The 19,024-nt window shown below is 42.7% G+C and overlaps 1 protein-coding gene across 1 annotated transcript in view; it reads right to left on the bottom strand.

Moving 5' to 3' along the window:
* Positions 1-9,740: 9,740 nt before the first annotated feature.
* Positions 9,741-19,024, bottom strand: part of CRYZ (crystallin zeta) — a 90,378-nt gene continuing 81,094 nt past the window's right edge. Inside the window, exons 18-20 of the mRNA XM_082266363.1 lie at positions 18,530-18,631; positions 14,980-15,075; positions 9,741-10,062 (exon numbers count right to left, since the gene is read on the bottom strand). Of these exons, the coding sequence (XP_082122489.1) occupies positions 9,901-10,062; positions 14,980-15,075; positions 18,530-18,631 (360 nt within the window). The 3' untranslated portion in view covers positions 9,741-9,900. The remainder of the gene's footprint in view (positions 10,063-14,979; positions 15,076-18,529; positions 18,632-19,024) is intronic.

Here is a 19,024-nt window from a genome sequence, read left to right as displayed (position 1 = left end):
AATTGTGGAGCCAATGGCGGTGAAATCCAGCCTCTTGCTTCAATCAGCAGTCACTCCCCCAGCACAGGGGCTGCTACTGCATGTGTCACTGATATATGTATGCTGTTCCCTAGGAGCCGTTTAGTCACTCACAACAATGCAATGTTAACCGGCTGCACTCCGGCTGGCTCTGCTATTACCTGCAGGGCTGGGGGACTCGGGTGTCAGGAGACGAGGGTCGGAGCTGGCTGGACTGGGGATACTCATATCAGCAACTTGATCTGCTTCTGAAGCTTTTAAGTAAATCAAAAGATCGTGATTGACAGGTCTGCCAGTCACCGCTGACTAGTCATAATATATATGAGGGAAAGTACGTGGATGGCTGCCCATCACCCCTAGCACTATATGGCCAAAAGAGTGTAAAAACCTCACCTTCATATCTATACTATACGGCCAAAAGTATATGAAGACCTGACCATCACATCTACACTATATGGCCAAAAGAGTAAAAACCTCACCTTCATATATATATATATAAACTATACGGCCAAAAGTATATGAAGATCTGACGATCACATCTACACTATATGGCCAAAAGAATGTAAAAACCTCTCCTTCATATTTATACTATACGGCTAAAAGTATATGAAGACCTGACCATCACATCTACACTATATGTCCAAAAGAGTGTAAAAACCTCTCCTTCATATATATATATATATACTATACGGCCAAAAGTATATGAAGACCTGACCATCACCCCTACACTATATGGCCAAAAGAGTGTAAAAACCTCTCCTTCATATATATATATATATATATATACTATACGGCCAAAAGTATATGAAGACCTGACCATCACATCTACACACTATATGGCCAAAAGAGTGTAAAAACCTAACTTTGATATCTACACTATACGGCCAAAAATATGTAAAGATCTGACCATCACACCTACACTATAAGACCAAGACTATGAGAAGACCTGACCATCACCCCTACACTGTATGTATCTATATTGTTATAGGTATTTGAGGACCGGACCATTACCCCTACAATATATGGTCAAAAGTATGTACATATCTGATCACCACACCTACACAATACGGCCAAAAGTATATAAAGATCTGACCATCAAACCTGCACTTTATGACCAAAAGTATGCACAGATCTGACTATCACATCTACACTATAAGACCAAAACTATGTGAAGACCTAACCATCACACCTACACTATATTGCTGTAAGTATGTAAAAACCAGTCCATTACATCTACACTATACAGCAAAAAAGTATGTAAAAAACCTAAGGACAAAAAAGTAGCTATCTTGAGCGTGCCATAATCCTGGAAATATATATATGAGGAAAAGTACATGGATGGCTGGCCATCACCCCTAGCACTATATGGCCAAAAGAGTGTAAAAACCTCTCCTTCATATCTATACTATACGGCCAAAAGTATATGAAGACCTGACCATCACATCTACACTATATGGACAAAAGAGTGTAAAACGCTAACTTTAATATCTACACTATACGGCCAAAAATATGTAAAGATCTGACCATCGCACCTACACTATACGACCAAGACTATGAGAAGACCTGAACATCACACCTACACTATATGGCCAAAAATATGTAAAGATTTGACCATCACCCCTACACTATAAGACCAAAACTATGTGAAGACCTGACCATCACACCTACACTATACGACCAAAACTATGTGAAGACCTGACCATCACCCCTACACTGTATGTATCTATATTGTTATAGGTATTTGAGGACCGGACCATTACCCCTACAATATATGGTCAAAAGTATGTACATATCTGATCACCATACCTACACAATACAGGCAAAAGTATATAAAGATCTGACCATCAAACCTGCACTTTATGACCAAAAGTATGCACAGATCTGGCTATCACATCTACACTATAAGGCCAAAACTATGTGAAGACCTAACCATCACACCTACACTATATGGCCAAAAGAGTGTAAAAACCTCTCCTTCATATTTATACTATACGGCCAAAAGTATATGAAGACCTGACCATCACATCTACACTATATGGCCAAAAGAGTGTAAAAACCTAACTTTCATATCTACACTATACGGCCAAAAATATGTAAAGATCTGACCATCGCACCTACACTATAAGACCAAGACTATGAGAAGACCTGACCATCACACCTACACTACAGTATATTGCCAAAAATATGTAAAGATTTGACCATCACCCCTACACTATAAGACCAAAACTATGTGAAGACCTGACCATCACCCCTACACTGTATGTATCTATATTGTTATAGGTATTTGAGGACCGGACCATTACCCCTACAATATATGGTCAAAAGTATGTACATATCTGATCACCACACCTACACAATACGGCCAAAAGTATGTAAAGATCTGACCATCAAACCTGCACTTTATGACCAAAAGTATGCACAGATCTGACTATCACACCTACACTATAAGACCAAAACTATGTGAAGACCTAACCATCACACCTACACTATATTGCTGTAAGTATGTAAAGACCTGTCCATTACATCTACACTATACGGCAAAAAAGTATGTAAAAAACCTAAGGACAAAAAAGGAGCTATCATGAGCGTGCCATAATCCTGGAAATAGAAAAAAAGGAACGGCGGATGTAAATATACATCCGTAAAAGGTGGACTTAAGGGCACATGCATGAGATGGCAAATGGACTCAATAATAAAAAAAAATTCACATTTTATTAATTAGATTAGATAAATTATTAATTATGTAAAAAAACTAACTTTCATATCTATACTAAGTGGCCAAAAGTATGTAAAGATTCCTGACCATCACACCTACAGTATACTGCTATAGGTACTGAATTTGAAGACCTGACCAACACCCCTACACTATATGGCCAAAAGTATGTAAAAACCCAACTTTCATATCTACACTATACAGCCAAAAGTATGTATAGATATGACCATTACACCTTCACTATATTGCTATAGGTGTTTGAAGACCGGACCATCACATCTACATTTTATGGCCAAAAATATGTAAAAACCTAACTTTATATCTATACTATACAGCGAAAAGTATGTACAGACCTGACCACCACACCTACACTATATGGCCAAAAGTATCTAAAAACGCAACTTTCATATCTATACTATATGGCCAAAAGTATCTAAAAACGCAACTTTCATATCTATACTATATGGCCAAAAGTATTTAAAAACCTTACTTTCATATGTACAGTATACGACCAAAGGTATGTGAAGACCTGACCATCGTATCTACACTATCTGACCAAAAATATGTAAAAACCTAAGTTTTATATCTACACTATACAGCCAAAAGTACGCATGAAAAGATTTGACCACCACATCTACAGTATACATCCAAAAGTATGTGAAGATCTGACCATCACACCTACACTATAAGACCAAAGCCATGTGAAGATCTGACCATTACACCCAGGGCAGCCATCAGAAATTTTGAGGCCCCTTACACAGTTTTAGGCCTGGGCCCCCCTCCCCCCACGGGCCTGACCACCAACATTCCCCAGGGCCCGCCTACCATGGTGTCATCCTCCTCCAGTCCCATGTCCTCCTCCAGTCCCATGTCCTCCTCCAGTCCCATGTCCTCCTGCATCCCATGTCCTCCTCCTTCACATCCATCTCCTCCATCCCAGGAAAAAAAAAAGGGGTGTAAATGGGTGGTGATGTGCACAAATAAAAATACATAAAAAGAAAAATGATGGAAAGGTAAAAAATCAGTAAGAAAAAAAAAAAATTAAATAATGATTGAATAGCCAAAAGCAACCACATGGTATAATTAGGAGTAGTGAAAGTGACCTGCACAGCTGAATTAACCACTTCTGGACTGGAAGATTTTCCCCCTTAATGACCAGGCCATATTTTGCGAATCGGCACTGCGTTACTTTAAAGGACAATTGCGCGGTCGTGCGACACTGTACCAAAATAAAATTGAGGTCCTTTTTTTCCCACAAATAAAGCTTTCTTTTGGTGGTATTTGATCACCTGTGTGATTTTTATTTTTTGCGCTATAAACAAAAAAAGAGCGATAATTCTGAAAAAAAAACAATATTTTTCACATTCTGCTATATAAGATTCCCCCCAAAAAAATTAAAAATTAAACTTTTTTAACATTTTAGGCCAATTTGTTTTCGGCTACATATTTTTGGTTAAAAAATCACAATAAGCGTATTTTGATTGGTTTGCGCACAAGTTATCGCGTCTACAAACTACGAGAAAGATTTATGTCATTTTTTTTTTTTTACTAGTAATGGCGGCAATCTGCGATTTTTTGCGGGACTGCGACATTGCGGCGGACAGATCGGACCCCTGACTGACATTTTTTACACTTTTGGGGGGGATCAGTGACATTACTACAGTAATCAGTGCTAAAAATATGCACTGTTACTGTAATAATGACACTGGCAGGGAAGGGGTTAACAGTGTGGGTGATCAAGGGGTTAAATGTGTACCTAGGGGCGTGTTTCTAACTGGAGGGGGCGTGGTTTGTAAAATGATCACAGAGACCTTTGATCCTATGTAAAAGGATCACAGGGGCTCTGTGATCATTCCAGGGAGAAGAACGGTCAGCTGTGTTTACAACAGCTGACGGTTCTTCTCTCTCAGCGGGGAACGATCGTGGGTGTCAGGTGGCAATCGGAGCCGCCTGACACACGCATCGGCTTCCCTAGCTGCAGGGGCGCGACCGACGTATGCCTAAACCGTCGGTTTGCCTGGGAGAGCCACACTGCCGAAGTAAAAAGGCGGTGTGTGGTCGGCAAGCAGTTAATAGAATCCATATGTGAAATTAAGTGTATTGGTTATAAAGTATAAATGCAACTTGGTGGGGCAGTGACGCCAGTGCTTGGGATTACCCCAGTAGTGCAAGGTCAAATCAGGTCAAAAAAGTAAGTGTGACATTTGGAATCTGTGGTGACCCGACACGTTTCGTGAGTGGAACGATGGAAGGAGGGAGAGATTTTGTACCTACCAGTATCAAAATAATGCTGACAAAAAATCACAAGTGTCCTTCCACCTGGGAGGCATTGCATAGACTGGTGTCTGAGCCCTCCTATTTATAGCCCTGCAGGCCCATCACAGGATCCCTCACAACGCCGGGTGGATGCCCAGGTGGAGGGCGGGGCGGAAATTAACCCCACCATCTCTGGTCACCATAAGGGAATGGACAATGCAGGAATGCAAGTCCCTCCACAGCCTCACGTGACAAACATCATGTGATCCAGTGCCATGACGTGTCGGCTAGGCCGCTGCCATGCGCCGGATGCTGTACCCGACGCCGATGCATCTCACTGGTGCCGCCCACCCAGGATGAGACGAGCGGGAACAGTGGATGAGGGTTCGACATCGTAGCTCCTGGGAAATAAATAACCGGCACAGCTAACGGGGGAGCCAGACACGCAGCACACCTGCAAGCGAGCAATTCCACATGGTACAAAGCAGACATGAATATAATAATGTCCTAATGAAAGGACTGAAATATCAAGTACAGCCAATCAAAAGTGGGCAGCAGGTGTCTTCCACCTAATAAGAAAACGCTAAGAAACAAAATATGGTTGGTAGTACAATGCGAAGCGCCTCCATCCCTATTGTACATACAATTGCAGAGTTTTGCCCATTGGGACTTTAGATGAAGCGCCACACAACCAGCAATAAAAACATAGTACAGATTTATTGAGTATATGCGAGCAATAAAACTGGGAAAAGGTGTCATAATGCTAAACAGTTGGCCGAAGTATACAAATCCATTACATTGTTACATACAGTAATCAAATAGTACATAGTAAATGTGTCATGGCATCTGTGGTGACCTGACGCGTTTCGTGAGTTCAGTCTCACTCTTCAGGGGTTGATGTATAGACATAATCTATAAGGTAAAATAATTTAAAAAAATATATAACATAGTAATAAACATGGAAATGTGTCAGGTATTTTTACACAAAGTTGTTCAAAAAATATTGGCAACATCTGCAAAATACTCACCATGCCTCTAAGCAAAGAGCTCGGGGTGTCTACTTTCCAAAAAGGGGTAATTTGGGGGGTTTTGGTCAGTGCGGCTGGTACTCCATGGGCCGGGGGGAGGGCAGCAGATGGACCACACCATATAACCCCCCCCCGACCACACCAGCCCACACACCGGTCGCCGGCTCACTCACACTGGACATGTGGAGGGTGGAGGGCAGTCAGCAGCAGCGGTGGCGGCTTCCCCCTCGCTTGGTCTCCTGCGTCTTGGCAGTGAGCAGCAGCGGCGTCTCCCCCTCTCGCTTGGTCTCCTGCGTCTCCTCCCTCCTCCTCATCGGGCCAATGGCATGGCTTCTCCTTTCGGCCAATCGATTGGCCCAGGAGGAGAATCCATGTGAAAATAGTGAATATTCATTCGCTATTGTCACACAATTGGGCGGACTAAGGGCGCAGTGCTCTGTGCCCCTAGCCTACCCTTTTTTTGAAGCCTATTAGAGCCTCTGGCTCTAATCAGGTGCTTCAAAAAAAAAAAAAACCCCATTCGAATCCATGAGTCTGGCGCCCTGCATGTAGATTAGGGGGCCGGATGCATGGATAGGGGGGGGGGGCGACACCCCTGCGCCCCCAATGGATGGGCCGCCCCTGGGTTTGATGCTATCCTTGCATTTCAGGGCTTCTCAAACTGTGATAAGAAGTGCGGAAGTGAAATGAGCAATTTACGTCCTTCAGAAAGCCTGAAGGCAGTGATTGGTTTTGGGGGTCCTGTATGCGGCTGGACTGCCAAAAAGTCTCACACATGGGGTATCCCCATACTCAGGAGAAGCAGCAGAATGTATTTTGGGGTGGAATTTCACATATATCCATGGCATGTGAGCAATATATCAATAAAGTGACAAAAGGCTTCCCCGCTGAGAGCTGAAATGTAAACAAAAGAATGCCGGCAATAGAAAATTCAGAAAAAATCCATACCAGACCCTTATTCGAGGATGCAGTCCAGCAGGCCAGGAAAGGGAGCGAGCGAGAGCCCACCTCCTCTTGAACTATACAGGCCATATGCCCTCAACTTTGGGATCTGGAAGCCACCTTTAACAATGGGGCGCCCAGATGCCGCCTCCCCCCCATGTGATTGCGTATAGGGTACTATAGCCATTCACCAAAAACGTAGCAAAAACAACACCAGTTTTGACAATTCCTTTATTCAAAAAATCTAAAACGATGTCCCCTGGTGTAGATCCATCGTCAAGCACGACGGCTGCCCCACCGCCGGACCAGAAAAAAGAAAAAAAATCTCCGGTCTCCTCCATCTGACATTTCTTAAAAAGGAAATGGGCGAGGCCCCTAGGGGACGTCACAGAATGGCCCAGCCTTCTTGTGACGTCATTGACCGAGGAATGCTGGGTCGTTGACGTCACAAGGGGCAGGATCACCAGATGTTATTTAAGAAATGTCAGACGAGGAGCAGACAGATGGCGAGAGCCTTCGACGAGACCGGTGATTTTTTTTTGTTCTGGTTGCGGCGGGCGGCAGGATGGATCTACACCGAGGACATGCTTTATTTTTGATTTATTGATAAAGGAATTGTGAAAAACTCACGTTCTGTCTTTACTCACTATTTTGGTGAATGGGTAGGGGTACAATACTCATTCACATAGGGGAAAGCCCGCTGACAGCCCGCTGAGGAGTCATCGGTTGTTAAGGACGCAGCAGCCGGCTTCACAGCCCGCTCCTTAACAACCAGCTGTTCTTCACACAATATTCGATCGATCATTTTTCGACCGATCCTTTTTCAAATCATTCCGAAAATTTGGAATTTGTTACAAAACTAATATACAAAATTAAATTAAATGAATTTCAACTAAATTTGTTACCATGTAATTCAGAAATTCAGATATATATGAGTCTCCGAATAACCAAAAACTGTACGAATTTATATTCAAACCGAAACGAATTGCACATTTCTAACAACCACGCTGCAGTTTGACATGTTCCCTTATTAGATATAACCTGAATAGATTGTTTAGGCAATTGTTAGTTAATGGAATGGATTCTTTCACACAGGCCGCCGGGAGGTGGTAAAAACAGGCAGCAGAGCTATGTTTTTTACTGATCTCTCCTGATGGCTGCCCACTGCAAAAATGAATTAGATAGTGTTTTTTTTGTTTGTGGTGCTCAGATACAGTGTAGTTCTTTAAAAGGTGGAACCTGATTGGCTGTGATGACTATTTGTTCAGATTTTAGAAATCACCCCAATAGTTGTCAAGCCTCACTCATTGCAGGGTGAGGCTACGTTCACACATGTTCGGTGCGTATTTCCCCTTCATTTTCACTGCATATTTCCTACGCAGCTGTTTGGTGGTTCAGTTGCGGTTTTAGATGCGGTTCAGATGGGAATTTTTGGAGCTGGCAGCAATCACCTTGTGGCACCATCCCCTTGGGACATCACAGGGGGGCAGTGGCACCAAATGACCCTACCTCTAAGCTATTTAAGAACTGTCACACGGTGGAACAGGCAGAAAGCAGAAGCCTTTAGCGTGGGTAGATTTTTTTTGGGGGGGTCTGGCAGTGGTGGCGGCCATCGTAATTGACGATGGATTTACATCAGGGAACTTTGTTTTTTTCCTTCTAATAATTTTTCTTTAGTTCTTTTTGACTTTTTTTTTTTTGGTGAATGAGTAGGGGTACAATGTACCCCTATTCATTCACATAGGGGGAGGGGCTGGGATCTGGGGGCCCTCTTGTTAAAGCCCCCTGCCCGCAGACCCCCACAACCACTGCCCAGGGTTGTGGGAAAGAGGCCCTTGTCCCTATCAACATGGGGACAAGGTGCTTTGGGGTGGGGGGCCCCAAAGCACTCCCACCAGGTGAAGGGCATGTGGCCTGGTATGGTTTGGTGGTTTTATGGGGGGGGGGGGCTCGCTTCCCCCGCCCCTTCCTGGGGCGGGGGGGGGACCCACGCTTTTTTATTTTCTGACTGAATTTGTGTTCAAAACCAATGAGATGTGCGATTCAGATGCATTCCCATAGAGGGCAACAGTGGCGGCTGGTGCTCTATGGGCCGGGGGGGGGGGAAGACGGACCACACCATACTACCCCCCCCGGACCACACCAGCCCCCACCCCACCCACCAGTCTCCTCCCTCCTCCTCCTTGGCCAGTGGCACGGCTTCTCCTTTCGGCCAATCGGGAAACGGGTCTCAGGACTTCCTGAGTAGCCAGGAGAAGAATCCGTGTGACAATAGCGAATATTAATTCGGTATTGTCACTCAACTGGGTGGGCTCAGGGCGAAGTGTTCTGCGCCCCGAGCCCACCCTTTTTTGGAGCCTATTAGAGCCTCTGGCTCTAATCACGTGCTTAAAAAAAAAAAAAACCCAGATGGAATCCATGCGTCCGGCGCCCTGCATGTAGATTAGGGGGGCGAACGCATGGATGGGGGGGCTGGACGGGCCGCCACTGGAAGGCAATATCCTGAAATTTGCATCTGGACTGCCCCACAGTGCTCAAAAAACTGACAGGACTCTTTAAATTTGCAGCGAATTTGCACTCCTGCTGCAACGCACATATGTGAACCGGCTCTATAGAAAAGGCTGATGGTTCACATGTTATCTGAATCAGATGCGGTTCACAAAACAATCCAGTTCGCATATATGTGAGCAGAGCCTGATCTCCGCTGTGCCTGCAGTATCGACACTCCTTATAATGAGAACCTGTATAATAAGCCACTTCGGTTTACAGCAAAATTCCATTTATTTCTTTCTATCTTTTCAATTGAACAAATGATCCCCAAAATGTTCAAATATTCAAACAAGATTAACTTTAATACATAAGTGCTCATTGTCCTTATTTTGATACAGATTAATCAATTTACAAAATAATTGGTGTTCTTTGGTCTGAGGGTGAAAATTCCACTTAGATGACAAAGACCATCTTTCCAGTGGCTCCGCTGCTCTGTATGATGTCTTCATGAGCTTGGACGGCTTTCTCCAGGGGGTATTCAGGTCCGATGAGGGGCTTCACCCAACCAGACTCCATTCCTCCAAAGAGAGCTGCGCCAGCCTCCTTCCAGTCTTCCTAAATCCCCCGAAAATTAAGAAAAATAAAATAAAGGTTTTGTGCAACCAATTTGGAAGCCTTCTATGAAATGTCCATTTTGGTTAAGAAAATTTTTTAAATAAATACTATAAAATCTAACTGGAGGGACTTCTACTTAAAGCAGAACAATACTCACCTTCGCTCCAGTGATGACATCCAGTAATGATGACATCTACCCATTTGATGACTAACCTTTAATAAAAATACTTCAAATGACGTTAAACACCGGGCTTATGGCGGCAGCTAGCTGCCATAACCCTGGTATTTTTCTTTTCTATTTCTTTTCCAAGGCCGATTCGCTTTCACATAAAAGTGGTCGTAAGGGCGGATTTGCCGCGGGATCACTTTTTTTTTTTTACCCCCTCGCTGCTTCCTGGGCTTACCAAACGGATTTGTGAAGCCCGGGAACAATACGGTTGTTAGCTGGGTATGGAGACAAGTGAGGGCAAGATGGCCCCCACTCTATGCCCTTGGAAGACCGGAGCGACGTCTTTTTTTTTTTTTTCTATAAAGGAAAAGTTGAAAGGTTTTTTTTTTTTTTTTACCTTTTGCTTTTAAAAAGGTAAATGAGATTTGGGGTCTTTTTGACCCCAGATCTTTAAAAGAAGAGGACTTTTCATTCTTATTTCTATTACAAGGGATTTTTACATTCCCTTACAATAAAAGTGATAAAAAAAAAAAAAAAAAAAAAGGGACAGTGTAAAAATAAAAAGTAAAATAAATAAGGAAAAGAAAAAATTAAAGTGCCCCATCCCTCCCTGCTCACGCACAGAAGCAAGCACATACGCAAGTTGCACAAGCATATGTAACCGGTGTTCAAACCACACATGTGAGGTATCACCGCTATCGTTACAGCAAGAGCAATAATTCCAGAGCTAGAACTCCTATGTAACTCTAAAAAGGTAACCTGTAAAAAATGTTTAAAGCGGCGCCTTCTGGAGATTTTCAAGTACCGTACTTTGTCCCCAATCCACGAGCGCGAGCAATTTTAAAGCATGCCATGTTAGGTATCTATAATAAAAAAGAATAGTGCGCAAATGCAAAAGAAATTACTACCAAATCTGAAGACAATCCATAAATAAAAATGGGGATTTGGTCCCACCATATGGCCATATCGTGCTCAAGCCCACTACTGCGTCAAAGTACCCCATTATCAGTGGGTCCTACACTATCCATGAAAAAGATGCTCCCCCAAATTTTTTGCCTGTTTATTATGTATTCGGTTTGACCAGACTATCGAGGTTGAGCAAACGTCCCCTCCCCCCACACACACCTGTACTCAATCAGTGTCCACCATCAAGTGGATATAGGAGGAGTCCCCTGTAGTGCATTTGCACATCTTTCCCAGCAAGGAGTATTATCTCCAAGGGTTAGAAAGGCTGGATTCATCTCTTTTTCATGGATAGTGTAGGACCCACTGATAATGGGGTACTTTGACGCAGTAGTGGGCTTGAGCACGATATGGCCATATGGTGGGACCAAATCCCCATTTTTATTTATGGATTGTCTTCAGATTTGGTAGTAATTTCTTTTGCATTTGCGCGCTATTCTTTTTTAATATACATGTCTTTTGGTTCATAGCTGCAGCAGCTTTAGAAATACATGGGTATGCTCTCCCAAATTTTTTGCATGTTAGGTATCTATTTACTTGCCGTAACATCAACTTTCACATTATACAAAAAAATTGTGGAAAATATTGAGTTTTGTTTTTATCTTTTAATTCATTAAAGTGTATTTTTTTACAAAAAAATTGCATTTAAAGGACTGCTGCGTAAATACAATGTGACATAAAATAATGCAACGATTGCCATTTTATTCTCTATGGTCTTTTGCTAAAAAAAAAAAAAATATTATATATATATATATATATATATATATATATATATATATATATATATATATATATATATATATATATATATATATATATATATGTAGTTTGGGGATTCTGAGTAATTTTATAGCAAGTGGTAAAACCAGAAGAATACTCACCTTTGCTCCAGTGATGCTTCATCCAGTAATGACAGATCCTGATTAGCCATTCTGGGATGACAGAGTTCCCGTGCAACCCCACAGGAGTTCATTCATCACAGCAGATGCTGGATTGTACAGAGTGTTGCACATGCGCTGCATAGCGTACACAAAAATTATGAAAGATGCAAACAGGAAGGTTGGAAGCCAATAAAAAAACCTTATTCACATACAAAAAAAAAAAAAAAAAAAACTCTTATTCCACATTAATTCCTGTTATGTTTTCAAAACAGGAAGTGACAGCAAATCTCACCAATGGAACACAGACAACAAAAAAATCTCAGAGATTTTTTTTTTTTGTATTGTTTCCTTCTCTCTATGAAAAACTATAAGAGCCGGTCCACACTAGCGCGACTTGTCAGGCGACTTGTCAGGTCGCCTGACAAGTCACGCTCCCTCGCGGTCCATTGACCGCTACAGGACCCATTCCAATAGGAGCGACACAAGTCGCTCCGACTTAGAAAAAGGGTCCTGTACTACTTCGGGGCGACCTGGAGGCGACTTGCATAGACTTCCATTATGTGAAGTCAATGCAAGTCGCTCCGAAGTCGTGGTGCATGGCAATGCACAAGTCGCCCCCCGAAGTAGTAAGGAATCGTGTCGCTGTTTAACTAAATCAGTATGAAGATACAAGAAGAACTTTGCTCCACTCTCGAAAGACTGCAAGCAAACCAACATTTTGTAAATCATTTCTTATGAAGTCTGATTCCCAGGCCATCTTCCCTGTAATATCCTCCCTCTACTCTCCTTCACTCAATGTTTTCTGTCCTCAGATTGTCCTTTACTCCTCTCCTCTCCACCCCACAGCTTATACAGTGGGGAAAATCATCTTTTGATCCCCTGTAGACTTTGTATGTTTGCCCTCTTACAAAGAAATTAAGGGCCTTTAATTTTTATCATAGGTGTATTTTAAATGATCGAGACAAAATATCAACCAAAAATCAATCCTGAAAAAACACAATACAAATATTACAAATGGTGTTGCAGTTCAGTGAGTAAAATACTGTAAATATTTGATCTCCAAGCAAAACATGACATAGTACATGGTGGAGAAACCCTTGTTGGCAAGCACAGAAGTAAATAAACATTTCTTGTAGTTGGTGACCAGGGTTCCACATATCTAAGGAGGGATTTTGGTTACTCTTTTTTACAGATCTTCTCCAAATCCTTAAGGTTGCTTGGTTGTCACCTGGCAACTTGAAGTTTCAGCTCCCTAAATTTTCCATAGGATTAAGGTCTGGAGACTGGCTAGGCCACTCCATGTGCTTCTTCTTGAGCCACTCCTTTGTTGCCTTGGCAGTATGTTTTGGGTCATTGTAATGCAGAAAGACCCATCCACGACCCATCTTCAGCAAACCCCACATCCGGCTCCCTTCCTTCTCTGGCAGCAGCCGCAATCCACTTAATTTCTATCATCCTGCTTCCAAAAACCAGCCCCTTATCTCATGTGCCCTCTGGAATGACTGCTCTCTCTGTAACAAGCTCACATTGGTACATGACCTATTTCGCCAAGCCCGTTTCCGTTTGCTAGATAGTAGGTAAGGACAGTGGGAATCTCGTTCATCCATTCATGCGCGTCAAGTCATCAACACTGACTTTGTTGGTAGGGAATTGAGCAATCATTTATGGCTTGCTAATAGCTCCCCACAAAGATAAGGCTACCTTAAGAGAGTTATAGTTACTCCCGCCATTTACCAGCGCTTCATTGAATTTCTTCACTTTCCATTTCCATACTCGCCATTACTGCAACCTGGCTTTAAGATTCTGACTCTGCTTCTCCTGCTGCTCTCTCCCATAGTGGCCTCCCTCACCCAGACCCAGTGGACAGAAGAGAGGTGGAGTTGGATTCCTTTTATTCCCCATGAACACCTTTCAAGTCTTTCCTACCCCTCCCTCTCTATATCTCTCATCTTTTGAGACCCATTCTATTCTGCTGTTTTCTCTAAAGGATTGCAGTTTTTATCAGTCTCCTTGACCAGTATCATACTTTTTTGATGACTTCTCTGCCTGGTTTTTCCTACCTTCTTTCCTCTGAAATACCCTCTCTCATTCTTGGCAACTTCAGCATCTCTGTTAATGTTAACAGTCTGGCTACTTCTCAACCTAATCTCATCTTTTGACCTAACACAATGGACACACGCTTGAACTCACTTCAATAGCAATACCCTCGGCCTTGTATTCTCCCATCTCTGCCCTCCTGAAAACCTCATCAACAACCCCTTTCCTCTCTCTGATCACAACCTCATCACTTTCACAGTACCCCTGTCCTTAAACACCTATCCTTCCAAGCAACAAATGATTAGTTGTAGAAATCTTCGCCACTTTAACACTTCAATTCCCTGTTGTGCTACGGACCACCTCTATGCCAAAATTTCTCCCCTGTCCTGTCCTAACCTGGCCATCTCTGTCTACAACAGTTCACTCCTATCCTTACTGGAAGAACTTGCTCCTCTTATCTACACGCAGAGTCAGTCCATGGCTAGGTTTACATCTGTGCAGGTGGTGCCACTGCAGGACCCGTACTTGGTTGTATTGAAACCTTAATGTTAAAAATGTATTGAATAGCTTTTTCGGTCATTTAAAACAGTTATCCAGTTCATGCTCCAATGCCATCCCCGGTACCCCTTCCAAGTCTCATACTTAGGTGTTCCCATGCACCTGAAATCTTTGTAGTGCGGCACGCTTAAATTTGCCGATGTCTTCTTCAAAACTCTTACAGCTAGGTTCCACTTTACAGTCTTCTTTCATCCCTTATGAATGCTGCTGTGTTGGATCCATAGCAATAAGTTGAGTTTGCAGTGTTTTTTTACATTCCCTTTGGATATATTTAGAATCATAGCCATTGTGTCCATCTTAATCAGTTACCTTAGTGGAGCTGAAGAGTGACACTCCGATGATGCTGGACTCCTTGGCCATGGTGTCTCTGGGGTTTATTTCAATAGATCCTCTGCAGCCGATAATCTGGTATGAAAGAACATAGTACAGCATAAGTCTCATTTATGTATATATACTGTGTATTGTTTTATTATTCCATTCTAGTACTCTAATAGTAGGGTATCAACACTCCTTGTATTGATTTTAACTAAAGTCAACCATAGATGGATCGAATCTCGGCTGGGCAAGATGTGATTCATCCATGGGCAGGCTGGTTGTACTGAAGTTGATCCATCGATCTACTTAAGTACAACCAGCCTATCAGATTTTTTTCTATTACGATCACTGCTGCCAGCTTTAGCTGCCAGCAGTGATCATTGCGATCTGCCTGCAGGGAAGGCTCACCGCTGGTAGAACACAATAGCGCTACAAGAGGGATTCCACCATCAACACTGACTTTGTTGGTAGGGAATTGAACAATCATTTATGGCTTGCTAATAGCTCCCCACAAAGATTACAATCTAATTGCACAATCTCCTTTAGATCCACCAACAACTATGTAGTGCAAGGGCCTATCTGATAGAAAATACATTAATTGCTTAGATTACACCGTTTATGGAAAATCTAAAGTACCGTATTTTTTGGCGTATAACACGCACTTTCTCCTAAAAGCGGAGGGCAAAACCGCAGTGTGTGTTATACGCCGATATATTAAAAAAAAAAAAAAAGGCCAGGCAGCGCCGAGAGGCGGGGGTGGGCTGGGCCGAGCAGAAGGAAGGACGAGCGGACGCTGTCAGAGGAAGTCCCGCCTCCTATGATAGACAGCCTGGTGTGACGTGTGACGTCTATCATAGGCGCCGGTGTCACCAGGACTTCAGATGACAGCGACAGCTCGTCCTTCTTTCTCCTCTGCCCGGCCCACCCCCCCTCTGCCTCTCGGCGCTGCCTGGCCTTTTTTTTTTAAATTGATGCCGGATAGTATAGTTCTCTCTAGACTTCCAGCACAGAAGAAGCCCTTCTGCATTTAACCATGTTGATTTACTGCCTTGCTGAATAAATAGAAATGCAGGACAATCCTGCTTGAATTGTCCCTGGGTGTCCCTGCTGTATGGATGATTTACCACTCATGATTAATCCTGGGGATCAATGGCGCTGGCGAGGCTGCAATACAGGACACTGCGCTTGCACGGCTGCATTTATGGAAACTGCATTCATGGGCACCGGGAAGGCTGCATTTGATTTAAAAAAAAAATGTTCTGAGTTCAAAAGCTGTTTTTTTCCAATTTAGGCCTTTTTCCTGAAATTTCCCTCCTAAAATTGAGGTGTGTGTTATAGGCCAGGGCGTGTTATACGCCGATAAATACGGTATATTGTACAAAGATTGTATGGGCATCTCGTAACATGTATGGTGACCCTTAGACTTGTTACCTTAACCACTTAAAGGCCAACCCTATTTCTGACATGTATAAAATATATATTATTTTTTAGCAGAGACTCTGGAGAATAAAATGGCGGTCCTTGCAATATTTTATGTCACACGATATTTGCGCAATGATCTTTCAAACGCAATTTTTGGGGGAAAAAAATACACTTTACTGAATTTAAAAAACTAAACAGTAAAGTTAGCCCAATTTTTTATATATTGTGAAAGATGATGTTACGCTGAGTAAAAAGATATCTATCATGTTACGCTTTAAAAATGCACGCACTTGTGGAATGGCGAAAAACTAACGTACTTAAAAATCTCCATAGGCAACGCTTTAACCTCCCTGGCGGTATGATTCTTTCCGATTTTAGGTGCTGAAAGCGGTACCATTATTTTGCATAACGAGCAGCCCAACTATTTACATATGATTTTTTTTACTGTGCGTTCTTCTTTATAACATCTCGGGTATGATAAAGTTTGAAACACAAAATGATGAATTATAATAAATGACTACAAATAAGTTAAAGTATGTATGTATGTATGTATGTATGTATGTATGTATGTATGTATGTATACATATACACACACACACATATATATATATATATATACATATACACATACACACACACACACACACACACACACATATACATACATAAATAAAAAGTACAGTAAAATTGCAGGAAAGGGCACTGGGGGGGCAAACTAATGTGAATTTATTTTATTTTGTAATGTATCAGTGTGTTTGGTGTGTTTTACTTTTGAATTTTCCGCCGGTTCCACCCCCCTGCGAGCGTCACGTCGCAGGAGACGGAAGCCGGGGGAAACACAGAGCATCGGGAGGAAGATCCGCCGCCGCACACCGCCGGGATAAATAGATGGATCCCAGGGACAAGGGGAGTACCCTCTCTACCAGGATCCAGCGATCTTCCTAGCGGTACCCCGAGTGTGGCTCTGGGTTACCGCTTTTGGCACTGAAATTTAACCCCGAGCCACACTCGGAAATACCGCTAGGAAGGTTAAACAATTTTAACGGTTACCAGTTTAGAGTTACAGAGGAGGTCTAGTGCTAGAATTATTCTTCTCACTCTAATGATCGCGGTGATACCTCACGTCTGATTTGAACACAGTTTACATTTTAGGGCGCGACTTACATATGCGTTTCCTTTGGCACGCGAGCATATGGGGATGGGGCCACTTTTTTATTATTTATTTTTTATACTGTCCATTTTTTGCTGTTACAAGGAAATTAAAACATCCCTTGTGACAGTAATAGGCAATGACAGGTACTCTTTATGGAGGGATCTGGGGTCTAAAAGACACCAAACCCCTCCTCTGCACTTCAAAGTATTAAAAACAGATTGGTGTCAATCCGCCTGTGACAGGAGCCGGCGCTATACAGAAAGAATTGACTCTGCTCTCCACTGCAGCCGCATGCTTCCCCCTACCGCTGGCTCCATTCTCAACACTAATGCTCTAGGATGGCGGGTCAGGAACCCATGATCTGGGCCTGCCGACCCGCCATCTCAGAGCAGGAGATGGCGGACTGCATCAGAGGGCGCCACAGGCCAGCGGTTGGGTGCCCCTGTTGTAAAAGATTTTCAAAAAAATTATTTGTAGCAATGTTGACAAAAATACTGAAAAAAATTGATTTAAAGCTGAACTCCAGGTATGAATTGTATTGCATAGTTACATTGGGCTAGCCTGGACCAAAATAAGTATGTATATGCCATACCCGTGGGACCCTTTGCCCCTGCTACAGTGATCACCACCTGTCATCCAGGCGCAATTTACAGAACGCTTTGCATTTTTTTCATTGAATGCTCTCAGTGTTCTCAGGTTGGATAAGTTGGACACAGTCTCCATCTCATGAAATCAGAAAATGCCTTGCATTCATTGAAAAAAATGTTAATGGCGCCAGTGCCAAGTGAGCAACCCCTTACGGTTACTATGCAGCATGACAGCTGCAGCAGCCATGACTGTATAGCAACCACTTCTGTAGCGATCCTCTGCTTCTAAAACAGTCACACAGGTATGGTATTTGTATACTTATAATAATCTAAACTTACCTTAGAACAAAATTTATAATGAGTGAAGGGCGAAGGTACTTACAATGACTCTGCCTCCAACAGACAGAAGTTTCAGGTCATTACTCAGATTTACATTAGAGAGCATTTCCAGGATGACATTAATTCCTTCTCCTCCAGCTGCTTCCTATGTAACAAAACACAGAATAATTAGAGGCACCATCCATCAATAAATGCTTATTATTTCAAATTATAACTAACTAACTATCTTTAGCTTTTTTTTGTGGACTCTGAAAATAAGGCTAATGGCCAGGTTTCTAACATATTGCATATCAACTCAAGGAATTCTAAAGTCTTCTGATACTAAATACAAATGAAGACATTTCCAGCTTGTTGCGGTCTGCTGGAGACTTCCCTCCAATCAAAACTGCCCGTCATTCAGCGGAGGGTTGGACAGACTGCTTCAGGGAGATCACTGCTTTCACACAGCAGTCCTTCTGTACAGCCTGGGGAAGAGAAGTTACAACTGGCACTGGGGGGAGGAGTTACACCTGGCACTGGGGAGGGAGGGGCTACAACT

This window comes from Pelophylax lessonae, assembly GCF_965119305.1.
Source record: "Pelophylax lessonae genome assembly, chromosome: 8".
In the NCBI taxonomy this organism is placed as follows: Eukaryota; Metazoa; Chordata; class Amphibia; order Anura; family Ranidae; genus Pelophylax; species Pelophylax lessonae.
Note: the sequence above shows the minus strand (reverse complement) of the source record. Positions and strands in the feature narration are given on the sequence as shown.